The sequence below is a fragment of the Saccoglossus kowalevskii genome, chromosome 5 (genome assembly GCF_978046115.1).
Source record: "Saccoglossus kowalevskii chromosome 5, keSacKowa6.1, whole genome shotgun sequence".
Lineage (NCBI taxonomy): Eukaryota > Metazoa > Hemichordata > Enteropneusta > Harrimaniidae > Saccoglossus > Saccoglossus kowalevskii.
In genome coordinates this window covers 20,422,497-20,436,204 of record NC_140645.1, presented here as the reverse complement: position 1 = coordinate 20,436,204, position 13,708 = coordinate 20,422,497, and the positions used below count along the sequence as shown (strand labels likewise).

Here is a 13,708-nt window from a genome sequence, read left to right as displayed (position 1 = left end):
TTTTACCTGTGTACACTACGACCACCATAAGTTTACATTACTTAATCAAATAGTAGTTGTCATAGAAATCGCTTGTTTACCATATGATTCAAGCGCCGCCGCCCTTAATTACTCCCATCATTTCAGCAAATCAATATGCGCGCGCGAGTGAAAACGCATTTCGGTTATAAATATTTCTTAACAACATACACGTCATATCAAACTCTAAACAATCGACGCTCTTTATCGGATAGAATGGTGATTCGACGGTGTGGATCACGTGATTACTATGAGCTAACTTCATCAGAGAATTTAAATTAAATTTATAAATATTGACTACGTGTCCGACATGATCTAGTTTGTGTTGTGCCATTATCCACGTTGTAACGTGAGTGTAGACTTGGATTATGCGCTACCAGATGATGATACTAATTCAAATAACTCAGTTAGATGTTTTACAAAAGCCAATCTGATTAAAATAAGATCCAGGTTGGCTTAATTTTTTTTTATATAATTACTATAATTATTCATTTTAATTATTTTTTGACGTTCCAATTACTTTGTAACGTCAAAAAATAATTAAAATATTAAATAATAATAAAGCAGACCCCAATTTAAAAACATAATGGTAAAATGTGACCCATTCCAGAGGGTTTTTTTTCAATTAAAAATATTTGAAAGCAACAAGGACGTCACAGGACTTAAGGGAATGACCATTTATTATTCCTGAGGGGGGGGGGTCGGGCAAAACAGAGGGAGGGTCAGCATATTTTCCAAAGCCACAAAGGGGAGCCAGTGACATTTTATCAAGGCTCAAGGGGCCGAATATTTTTCTCTTAAAGATTGAGACACATTTTTTTTTACTTTACGTCTTTTTTATTAAACACAAAATAAATATACTGAATATAAAAATATACATACAGAAAGTATTTTGTTAACAGATGTAAAATAATATATATCACAAAAATAAAAATGAAATGTCAGTACATGCAAATCTCTTTGTGTTTAAAATATATGTATATATAATTAAAAGAAGTATCCATTATTGCAAAACAGGTCTTATTAAAGCTGACAATCCATCTACACTGCCATCTAAACCACTGGCAACAGACCATCACCAGGAGCAACATCCTCATTGCTACCAACACAAGTGGTATTAGACACTACAATCACTAGTGACAATATCATCACTACCACCTACACCACAGCCCCACTGATATCACCAGTAACAACATCCTTATTACACCCAAGAAAAGTGGCAGTGGACCCACTACCATCGTTACCACTGTCACCTACACCAGACCTGCGGCCACTAAATATGGGCCTACCAACATCATCGATACCACCTACAACACAGGCATCAGCCCCACTGCTATCACCAGTAACAAAATCTTCATTGCCACCAACAAAAGTGGCACCAGTCTCACTGCTATCGCTAGTACCAATATCATCACTATCACCTACACCACAGACATCAGAATCTGATGACTCTGGGGATGATGACATTGTGGACCAGGAAATAGGCAGCAGCAGTGAAGAAGATGAAAATAGTAAGAGTGATGACAGTGCTATGTTAGAACAGACTGTAGTAACCAGGTCTGGATGACAAATATGTCGTGGAAAGCTCAAATTGATAAAATCTGCAAAGTTATTGCACCAAAAATTGGATTGATTTCACAACTACGTTATATTGTACCTATAGGCATATCCTTATTCTCTTATACAATTCCTTAAGTCTTCCACACATTACATATTTCCTCGAAATCTGATGTAAACACGATTGGAACTACTTCGGAATAATTGGATTCGCTTAAAATGTGCTACTGTAATGGTTTGTTTTCACAAAAATATTTTATTTGTTCGTTTTAGATTTTTTCTGATAATTTCTTGTATTGATATCAGAAATGAGGAAATTAAGAACAATACTACCCTACAGTAGCACATTTTAAGCGAATCCAATTATCCCGAAATAGTTCCAATTGTGTTTGTAATACATATTCAACTCTACTTCAACCAATATATCTCTTACAGAAATAAAATAGTTCGCCTCATCACTTTCTCATGCTGCTCCTCTTTTCCGAAACTGGAAGAATACTGGACATTTTTTTTTCATTTTGTTTGGTCTCAGTAATAAATATTTTTTACATGATATTTACAACTATTTGGACCCATTGTCCCATAATTATCAAACCCGCTTAGCCTGTAGCTTCAATTTCTATACTCCAAAGCTGAATCTAACACTCAACCAACACAGTCTTAAATACTCTGCAACAAAACATTGGAACTCTTTGCCTGATGCATTTAAAACCACCCCAAAGAGACATACATTTAAAGCAAAGTTAAAAAAAAACTATCTCTTCAATATTTAATTTGTAAATTTTGTTTTCTTTCATTCTTTATTTAAAGATTTGTGTGATTAAACTATGAAATTATATATACAGGGGTTACGGACTCGACTAATTCTGATGAACTATATATGTAATCCCCACCAACAAAGGAAATTACTCTAAGTACAATTCGTTATTTATTTATTTATTTATTTATTTATTTATTTATTTATTTATTTATTTATTTATTTATTTATTTATTTATTTATTTATTTATTTATTTATTTATTTATTTATTTATTTATTTATTTATTTATTTATTTATTTATTTATTTATTTATTTATTTATTTATTTATTTATTTATTTATTTATTTATTTATTTATTTATTTATTTATTTATTTATTTATATTTACTACCTGTCAGTACAATTTGTACCTTTAATGTTGTTTTGTTTTAATTAAAAAAAATATGTTCCCCACTCACTATTCGCGGTGAGTCAGGTATTTCGCAAAAATGTTTCTTTTAGTCACTTGATACAGCACAAATATAATCTCCCCGACTGTAGCCACTCTACCTTGTTCAGTGAAGAGACTGTTCTAATTTATAACATGGATTTTATTCAGACAAGTGAGTAGAACTGTTAATATAAATTTAAAAATATTATTTGTCAATTTGTGTATTTTTACTTCACAGAAATGAAATCTGCCGAAAAAGTTGTGCATAGTGGATTGCTTGTAGTAGTGTTTATTTATCAAAATGCTTTTTCGAGGCGACAGTTTCATCTCTACTGTTTATAGTAAAACATTTTAACTGATAAAGATATATAAATTAGTCCTTTTACTAAATAATTTTCACAAGTATTTTTGTTTCTTCATATATACATGTAAAAGATCAATAAAAATACATGAAAATATATATATATATATAGAGGGGGGGTTACACATTTTTCATCTTTTCTAAAGGGGGCACCCTTTTTTACAAAATGAATAAAGAGGGGGTCAATTGATTTTTTTGAAAAAGCACCGAGAATTGCCCTCCCCCAGGAATAATAAATGGTCATTCCCTATGTCACAGTCCGAAGACGTGAAGTGCGCCCTCAAGCGGAAAATCGTAAATAATGGCTTTCTGCCTATTATTTCATCCACATTATTAGAATGAGTGTACACACAACTACAAATTGCGATTATAATAAAATAAATAATATTAATAATATACAAACTAAGTCCATTAATGCAATATCACTTATATTAAACAACCCGTACGCCCAAATATTTTTGATTTCACGTTCCGGTTCCGGTTCCGTGTTTTTTAGACAACCGTGAATGTTCTAGGCGTCTTATCGTACAGCATATCATGGTGAAGACAACTATCGCAAATATAATAAAAAAGACTGATAAATCATCGCTTTCTACCCGAGAAATGCGCCAGTGTCCTGTGCCCACATACACGTCAAATCAACCGGGGCTGTTCTGTGTTAGGGTGAATATAACTTTTACAAATCGATATAACGCGTGCGTTTAATCTTAATAACGCATGCGCAAAGGACGTCAATTACAATTTCGGGGGAACTAACAGTACGATATCGCGGTGCCATTTTCCCTCCTTGTACCCCCCTCCCCGTTATGGGTTTTACTGGTTAACATTCTTTGGATTCTGACGTTAATATATATGTAAAATACCGTGACTTTATTTTCGCTATTTCCGCTGAAGTAATGATTCAGTGAAAATAAAATCCATACAAAACACCCAAAATGTCTTTTCAGCGAAAATTAATTCCAGGGAAAATAAAGTATTTTACAGTACTTAACTTTGAAAGTGCGCGACTTTTCTATTAGACATTATTCTAGGTAGAATTTGTTAATTTAATTAGAGCGTCGCATATCTAGTTCACACGTAACATTTAACAAAATAGGCCTTATTTCTTAATGACTGACGAGATCTTACAAAGTGCGAGAAATCGCGTGAACTTCCGCTTGGAGGCAAGTAAAGAAGCCATTTTGTGTCTGGGAGCGTTAGCATACATACGTACGTAATGCATTCGAATTTATATTATGGGAAAAAGCGATCACTGTAGTATTTATGGTTGTCCCAGCAGACGGGGAAGAGTAGAAAGCTGCCTGCGGAAGTACTATTCCGTAAAGCGCAAAGACCTATGGGAAGAAGATTGATACAGCGCCTGTAAAATACATTTTTTATTTTACATGAAATTCGAACGCGCCAGTATAATTTGTACATTAGATCATGGTTTTGAACAATCGATGAAACAGTTATCCCATGCCTCTGATCATAAGGCTTTATTCCTTAATTAGTAGTCACCATTACCGACATGGTATGTTAGCGGCAGCATATTGCTACCGACCACATCGACAAGAATGACGCCATACAATTGTGCGCATGCGCACAACAAGCCATTTCAACTTTCGGCAGGCAATGCTACGTCAGCGGCGGATCGGTAGACCGAATTAAATCTGATTACTCTGTCAATATTGACAGTAAATTGTTCAACTTTTTCAGTACTTAGATAGCTTAGCTCTTTTGTCTAATACCTCTGACAAAACTGTCTTGATAAACTTGCAGATTATTAAATTTCACAGTAAACATAAAGACAACCTTAGAAACATTAAAAAAATACTTGAATTAGGAAGTAGAAACCCCCTCAAAATACTAGAAGATAGAATTTGCTAGAAATGTAATAAAACAAAAGAGATGATGAAATATTAAAGAAACAATTTACAAAATGAGGTTGGAAGTTATTGGGCAAACTTTACATCTATATTACCGGATTTGTTGTTCCAGTTTATTGTTATGTTTACCATTATACTGTCCCCCACAGATGTCCCAGTTGATTACAATAAGTATGTTATAAAGTTCAGCTCGATAACCTTACGAAAAGACTTGCGTTCTCTTGTTACGTCATTGTCAACAAGTGACTGTCATAGTCCATCACTGGAGACTTCAAGTCAATCGTACTTGGCCAAGAAGACGCATCGTTGGTCTGAAAAAAAAAAAACTTCATGTTCATACAGCAGGTCTGATGTGTCCTGGCACTACCGACCATCTCATTTGCTTATGTACAAGTGAACTTATTTCTTCACTGCACGTACACTTGGTGACCAAGATGTAATCGGCGCAAACACTTTTGCTTTTAGCGTCTATATTTATAACATGGTTGACTTTAAGAATAATTCGTTTTCGTAGATTAGGGAAGCATCTGGTTGCTCATCTCAACATTAGGAGAAATATAAGTACGTGAACCCTCCTGTTACTGCAGATTTTCTTTCTGTCTAGCACTATCAAACCCGAACATACCACGTGGATGTTTCCTTGCGTAATTCTGTTTCTAGACTTGTTGTCTACAGGCCCGTAGTTTGGGGGGAGGGGGTTTCGGGGGGTTCGTTCGAACCCCCTAAATTTTGGAAGTGAATAGCTTTATGATCCGTAGAACAGAACATAATAAAACAAACAGTATTAATTAAAATAATTATCATTGTTTAAATAACTTGACTCCGTGAGGTAACTATCAGAGTAATGTACTGAGTAATGCATAGTAATGAGCATTTAGGGGGCAACGAGCTTTAAATGTCAATCGTGAAGTTATGCCGTCTCAGCTCAACAGCAGCCAACCCAAACAGGTTATAAATAGGCAAGCTTTTATTCTGTTTTTCCGCGATGGTGTAATGAAGATCGTGTTCAAGCAACGGATGTTAAATATTAAAACAACATTGAAACAATAATGTAATGATAGTCACTCTCTGAATGATGGGGTGGTCCTGAATATGGCAGTTTATCTTGTGCTAATGTTCGCTCAGTTAGTAAAGTGTGGGGATCGAACGGGATTGACACGACAACACCACTCTGTACTTTCCTAGTTTGGTTCATTAGTTTTGTATTCTTCAAGTTAATGATGGCATATATACTGTTTTGTTCCAAGTGTATCAGCCAAATGTAGTCAACTTATTGTATTAGTATGTGTAGCCTGTGTTATTGGCAATAGTGTACAGCTATGGGTTGAACATATCATTAAAAAAATGCCGAAGATTTATCATCACGAGTTGTATAGGTCGAAGAGTTTCTTGCAGCTATCAGGGGGAAATTCTTCGGCCTCGGGGTTCTCCACACGTGCCAGGGGGGAATATCGTCTCGTCTCTCTATCGCGTCCCCTTGAGGTACGGGATCGGGAACGTCACTTAAACTTTACAGTCAAATAAGACACGCACAACGAAATACGTTTCAGCTTTCGTCTTAGTCGGTCAGTCGAGAACTCTATAAGACACAGCGTCCTGGGGAAAAGTCCCCAAGACTATCGCAAGGCTGACCCTAGCTGCGGTTCCGTAGCTCTTTGGTGCGACCTACAATTGAATTTCGCCCTAACAATTTCATTTGGACGTCTTTTTTTTAATTTTGTTGTTGTACGTCGAACATAGAGCTACGGGATCTATCACCGTTTAAAAACAGAAATCTGGCATGCGTAAATTAAATCGCGTTTGCTTTCGATTACGATGGTGTGACATACCTTTATTGTGAATTGATAGCTGGATGAATAACATACAAACTTTTGTTTGCAATTTGTGTTTATAAATAAGCAATAATTTGTGATATTTTACAATTACCGCGGAAACCAAGCAAATTACGAGAAAACGACAGCCATTGACATCCCACACTCCCTAGCGCAGAATAAATGTAATCTCGTTTGGCGGTCATGTGATACAGTGGTGGAAGAATAAAACTCATTCTTCCCGTTATTCTAATTGTTCCAACAAAGCAATCACATACAGTATTTGTAATTGTATGATTTTTGTTTAATAATAGAAACTAGTTGCATAAACGCAATTTATCTACTGATTTCGGTCACGTGGTACAAAATTATAGGTCTCGCGTAATTTGCTATAGGTCTCGCGTAACTCTGTAGTCCAAAATGGCGTCTTTCGTCTTGTTTTTCTGCGACTCGGTGTACGGTAAATAAAGTCATTTTTTTATGACCACCGTCATCATTTCACAGCGCAAATAGGTTCTGGTCATTGTTTGGAAGTAAATAAACATAGTGAGTACTTTCGAAGGTCTTAAAATGTGATTTTCGCGACGACCAAATTTGGCATGTGGATTTTAACCTGTATTCAGTCGCACAAGGCCCCATAGCCCTATGGGCCGGCCAAAGTCAGTCACGTAAATAATGCGGTCGGCAACAAAGGGCTATGATTCCACAGCTAGGCTGACCCAAGACTCTCTCTAGACTGCGTCTCAAGACTGGCCCCAAGACTCGCCAGAACTGCGTCTCTCCTCGTGTACTCGCCAAGACCAACTCAAACAACTTTATTCACTTTCAAAACCTTAACCAATTACAAAGCAGTAAAAAGACTCCAGGGCGTAACCTTCAATCATACAGCCAATCACACTAAGTACTGAACACGTCATATCTTTTGATTAATCGTTCACTACATTAATATCTGCGATAACTAACTGTCAGAAATAGTAGTCAAAATAGCGACGGTTATCTCGTAATTAGTTCCAAATCACTGAGTCGAGTTCCGTCCAGAACCTCTTATGGGCCGAAACGACGACAGACATAACACAGCCATTCGTTAGTAATCAGCTAATTACTAGTAAGTCGATTAACAGATACGTGCAAACAATTTCATCATACAGCCAACAATTTACCGCACAGTTTTGCTTCAGCACTGAAACTATGCGATGAATCATAAATTGCAAACATATTTTTTTACACTGGTTTTTTCTGGTTTGAAAAACAAGTTGGAGATACTGCAAATTTCTTAGGGATATTTACTCAAAAAATAAAAAAAAATAGTGGCATGCCTCAATTTCACAATCATCCAGGCTGTGTACTTTTGGAAAAATCAAAGTAGTATTATAACCTGGGAGATTTATTGGAAAGCAATTATACTAGACTAAAATATATACTGACGAGTTTTCGCTGTTTTGGCCATAAACATAATGTTGAATTAGGCAGACACACAAAAATACAGTTAGATCAATATTTTTTTAGTTTTTGCAGTGATACGTTTGAATTTAGCATGGTAGAAAATGAAATTCACTTTGTTTTTATAAGTCCATTTTATAATGATCTAAGGGCTGATCTTTAGTCAATAACCCTATGCAATTATGCAAATACTGACAGTCTGGGCTTACTTCGTCGCTACACAAACTGCCACACCATATATCAAATAGCTCTATATCTTTTAAAAGTTTTCAAGCGACGAGATGAATATGAATTCAGCTTAACTTAGTACCATATGTTTACATGGATGTTGTATTGTTTTTAAAACGTGCTACGCACTTTTCTACCCATTACATTTTGTACGATAGGCTGAGGCCCTGTACAGAAATAAAGTTACATAATACAAAATTGACTAAAACTAAAATGAATAATTGCAGACAGATTTCGACATCTGCGAAGAGCGAAAAAACTCGTAAGTAGCCTTCTACCTTAAAATACTCAGGTAATAATGCTAAGATACGTACAGTCTTGTCTTTTTTGTGTACAACATTTTACCGTAGTGGATCAATGGTGTGGATGTGTTTGTCTGTATGTGAGGAATGGTTCAGGACCCCTTCACTAAAATGGTAAAATAGTTCAAAGATGTTATGTGAAATATCTTACCAATAAAATTTAATTTAAAACCGATAATATAAAAATGTCTAACAGAGCTCAAAAACACTTTTTGAATATTATAAAATTCACACATTTCACATCAAATATATAATTGTTGTTTTCGAACCCCCTATTCAAAAGTGCTGGCTACGGGCCTGGTCTATGCCCACTGATTATACCCGTTTGTCAAACCAGTAAAGTCATGTTGAGCAGGAATACGTCTAGGTTCTGAATCTAGTTGTGATGAAGACTGAAACAATTATCACCGATCCCATGGCAACAATTATTATATTCCTTGAGTGTATAGTTGTTTGCCATTTAATATCAGTCAAAATCACCATTGCTTTTAGCATAGTCCATTGGTGAAACTACATAATAAAGTGCAAGTAGATGGTATCATGCAACTCCATGATTTCCCGACATCTTCCTTGTTTCCGCAACGGCACAATGATCCTTTTATATACGAAGGCTCACAATGTACAATATCTATGCATCTAGTTTTCAGTGACTGAGGATTGATGTTGTCATACTCAAATTTTCGTTACAATCGGCAAGTACATGGTACGATAGTTCGGAAAGTGTCACATCGAGTACATAAACTTTTTTTATTTGGGTCAGGTGGCACCAGGACAGAGATACACAGTTCAGCGTGATACCAGTTTCGATACTATGTCTATTTTGCCCACTACACGTCATCAACTGATCAACTGCTTCCATTCGTCAGGAAGCTAAAAATAGACAGTATCGAGAAAGTCACATGATATATTTTCTTAGCGCGTGTAGATTTAGCCTGACAAGTTGGCGTAGGCGGCACCATGGACTGGTGGGGTTCGCAGCAGTCCAGGGCGCCACCTACACCAACTTGTCAGGCTAGCGCAGATTCAAATGACAGACATTTTGTGGGGGTGCATAGAAGGGCAACAGTTTCTCAGCACTTCACACGAAACAAAAGCATACCTTGCACATGTATTTATGATACATTTTCTCCCAATATTACACAGATAAAAAGTATTGAATAAGAGTTTATGTAATTTCAGACATTCCCCTCATTTTCTGAGCGAACACCCCCACATTGGCATGTAGTTTCCAGGTAGAATCGCCCATCCTCTTGGTCAAACACTATATAGTGTACGAGCTTTTAGGTATAGTGTTGATGGCCAAAACACATGAACCTTCGCTGGTGAAAATACAATAATGTGTAAACAAAATCAACGACAAGTGTTTTCTTTCACATAGTACAGAAGCATTTATTTCATTTGTACACTTTAAACGTATCATTATCATCACCAAAAAAAATTTTCCATGGCTAAATATTTTCCATACAAACCATTACTGAGTTTGAAATTTCATAAAAACAATGACAACAAGTCTGAAGAAGCAACCATTTAATTATGAGGTTCACTCCCATGACCCCTCATACAATTCCTTACCTAAAATACAATGGAATATCCCCAACATTGAAAGAAACCAGAGTCGGTGATTATAATTGGCTAAAAAGTATTCAGTATCTTCAAAGTAGCCAATAACATGCTTGGATACAAAACACATCAGCCAATCGTGATCCAGAAATGACTTAGCATGAAAGGATAAATAAATGCACAACACAGAAATTTTTGCATGTGACAGGTCGTTTAAGGTCGTTTGTTCAGTTTTATGGCAAAAATGTATCTACATGATCTTGACAGGAGAAAAAGATAATTCAAACATCTTCTTATCTATTGACCTATGACCCTGACTTTACTACCAACAGAACAGCGCCATCATAAGGTAGTAATAATTTCGACAATTTTAACTGAAAATGGTTTTTTTTTTAAACAGAAGTAGAAGACACTCATGCAATCAAAAACAAATTATAGCTTGAAAGAAGAAAATGAACATGTATTCTGTATGTACAATGGTTCAAAATAAGTCCAATTAAGCTTATGGAAATAACCACCTACATATCAAACAGTACCTCTCGAGCATATTGAGCAAGGGTTGAAATGGGGTTGGCGATGTGGATGAATAATACAAATTTCTGTAACAAAGTAACCAGACTGACAGACAATAAAATACAATTGCTAAATGCTGCTAAGGATGTTACGTTTGTGCGGGGCACTCGAAAGCCGTAGAGCGTCAGTTTTTTCAGAGTACCTATTTTGTCGTTTATGATTGTGATCAGAGATTGGAGATTGAGTTATCGATAGAACAGACAGACATGGTAACGACGAAGGGCCCCCCCATCAGAATTTCAACACTGGCGGGAGAAAATCACATTGTTATTTTTGTATACATTATCAAATTCCCTCATATTTGCAATACTGTAAAATACTTTATTTTCACTGGAATTTATTTTCGCTGAAAAGACTTTTTAGGTGTGTTATATGGAATTTATTTTCACTGATTTTTGGGGAGTTGAATGTAAAAGATAGGAAAAAAGGTATATTCGCTGGATTTTATTTTCACTGAATCATTCCTTCAGCAAAAATAGCGAAAATTAATTCCAAGCGAAAATAAAGTATTCAACAGTATATGAATTGATTGCTAAAAGCTGAGCAGTCTATCACGGATTGTTACACATCAATGTCATTTACACATGACGTTCAACGCTCTTGGATAGCATACAGAGTACAATTTATATGGATGTCAACTTGAAGCTGTGATTTATCCAGATTTAGGTTTTTAATACTGCCTGAAATGATACGCAGAACGTCTCCCTCCAAGTACGTGGTTTGATTTGTTTAACAATTAAATTATACAATTCATTTCTATTGTTTGCAGATAAAATTTGCCGAACAATAACACCCCTCCCTCTCTCCCCGCCCCCCCACAAAACATGGCAAATAATGGTACCATTCTATCCTTGTTAAGTTAGATAGCTTCTGGTTAAAAATACTGGAAGTTTTGAAGAGTTGCTACGATGCTACTTTTATCGGAACTGAATCGGGCTGATCCTGAGACCGATGGTATCTTTGCCAATTTCTGTACATTGTGTAACTCGGCATATTTGACCTTTGAACTCTGGCAAGTAACACGTTCCACTAAGCGGACACTTCTCGACTGGCTTTCCCCTGCAAAATTGACAGAAAAGGAATGAATGAGTAAACAAGTCAATGAAAATGACATGGTCCACGTTGGTACTTTTTTTTTTCCTTCTATCTCCTACCAGTTAAATACCAGACACCAAAAGGAAATAAAGGCTTCCGTGACTTATGAAATTTCATCATCGCAGAAGCTTTTCATATTGTGGGAATGCTTTTCATGCTCTTCACACGTTGGGTGCTGACTTGTTTGTTATGTCTGTTAACTGTGGTTGACTTCTTGCACATTATTGTACAGTAACTCATACAAAATGCTTGAAATTAAAAAGCCTTGCTACTGAGGAGACACTGCAGTAACACAGAGACTTTTTTTTTTACCTTTCATATTTTCCCAAAAAATGATTATCAAAATCTGTAGCGAGTAGGAAGTTATGTTCAAATGAGAGAAAAATACATAAAAAGCAGACAAAATTTGGCGGGGAAAAAGTATGGTGCTAACAGGGTTAATCAAACTATTAGTCTCCAGACTTGTGGTGTAAATTGCAAAGAACATGCAATGATGGACCAATCAGACAGCTTCTACTTTATAATATGGAATCAATGCACCCAATCAAATGACTTGTATCATAAAGTAATTTGTGCTCTTATTGATGATTGGTTAATATTGTCAGCCATTCATTACTAACCTGTAAATAGGTTTGTACGTAGCTCCACAGATGTCAAATGGATTGTGTTCATCATAATTTAATTTATGCGCATCAGTTGGGTTCTTTTCACAAACTTGTAAAATCTTACGAGTCTGAAAGAGAAAATGCAGAAAAAATGAACAATGTTTCTACGCAGTATGAATCTTTAGTATTAAAATTAATTCTACACTATTTTATTTTTACTTTTCAAATTATAAACTATTTACAAATATTGTAAACTTATTTTTTTATGCAAAAAATCTTCACAAATTGTGAGTTAGAGTCTAATCATGAACGTCACATGCCATGGTAATTTCTGATGATCTTATGCATTGATATTTTTTTAAATACTTGACTATCGCTTATAAATTATTCATAATTGTATTTCAACACCAGCACCTTATTTTTCTAAAACAGGATTATAATTAAATTTTAGAATATTAAATTGCAGAAAAATCAAGCAATCAGGAAGCACAAACATGACATATCGCACTGAGCCATACATTTTAGTTGTAACTCCACGAACGGTAACATAATTGATGGCACTGCTCGCAAAGCATCAAGAACAAGAAGGTCATTAAATACACCTACCTGTTGCGCAACATCAGGTTTGGGTCCTGTTTCGAGTAGTCTACGTGCAAACGATGCGGCTGTCTTATAGTTCTTCAGTTTGAAGAACAGATTTAGAGCGGTACGTAACGTCAACATGTGATGAATAGGTTGTGTATTACAGTGAGTGAAATAAGCGGCCATCTGAAAGTCAGACAATACGCAAATCGTCTGTGAGATCATCATGATTAACAAAACAAAAAATATATACAAATATTTTATTCAGGGTCCATAGCACCAAAAGCCAAATGATTTCCAAGACTTTTCCAGACCTTTTCCCAAACTTTCTTGCATTTTTCAAAGACATTTTAATTCAGGCCAACATCATCACCAAAGCTTATCAAAGTTCTGAGGATATGGTAGTTCCCTGGAGAAAACGGCCTTTTTAAAATGAATTAATAACTATGAAGAAATTTGAAGACTTTTCAAAGATTTATTTTTATTTTTCCTGTAATTTGAAGACAACTCAAAGACTTTC

The 13,708-nt window shown here is 35.5% G+C and overlaps 1 protein-coding gene across 2 annotated transcripts in view; it reads right to left on the bottom strand.

The window, feature by feature from the left end:
* Positions 1–10,136: 10,136 nt before the first annotated feature.
* Positions 10,137–13,708, bottom strand: part of LOC100368110 (coatomer subunit alpha-like) — a 30,463-nt gene continuing 26,891 nt past the window's right edge. For both annotated transcript variants that reach the window (XM_002731243.4, XM_078012237.2), the window contains exons 26-28: positions 13,213–13,374; positions 12,622–12,734; positions 10,137–11,965 (exon numbers count right to left, since the gene is read on the bottom strand). In XM_002731243.4, coding sequence (XP_002731289.1) covers positions 11,824–11,965; positions 12,622–12,734; positions 13,213–13,374 — 417 coding nt within the window. In that variant the 3' untranslated portion in view covers positions 10,137–11,823. The remainder of the gene's footprint in view (positions 11,966–12,621; positions 12,735–13,212; positions 13,375–13,708) is intronic.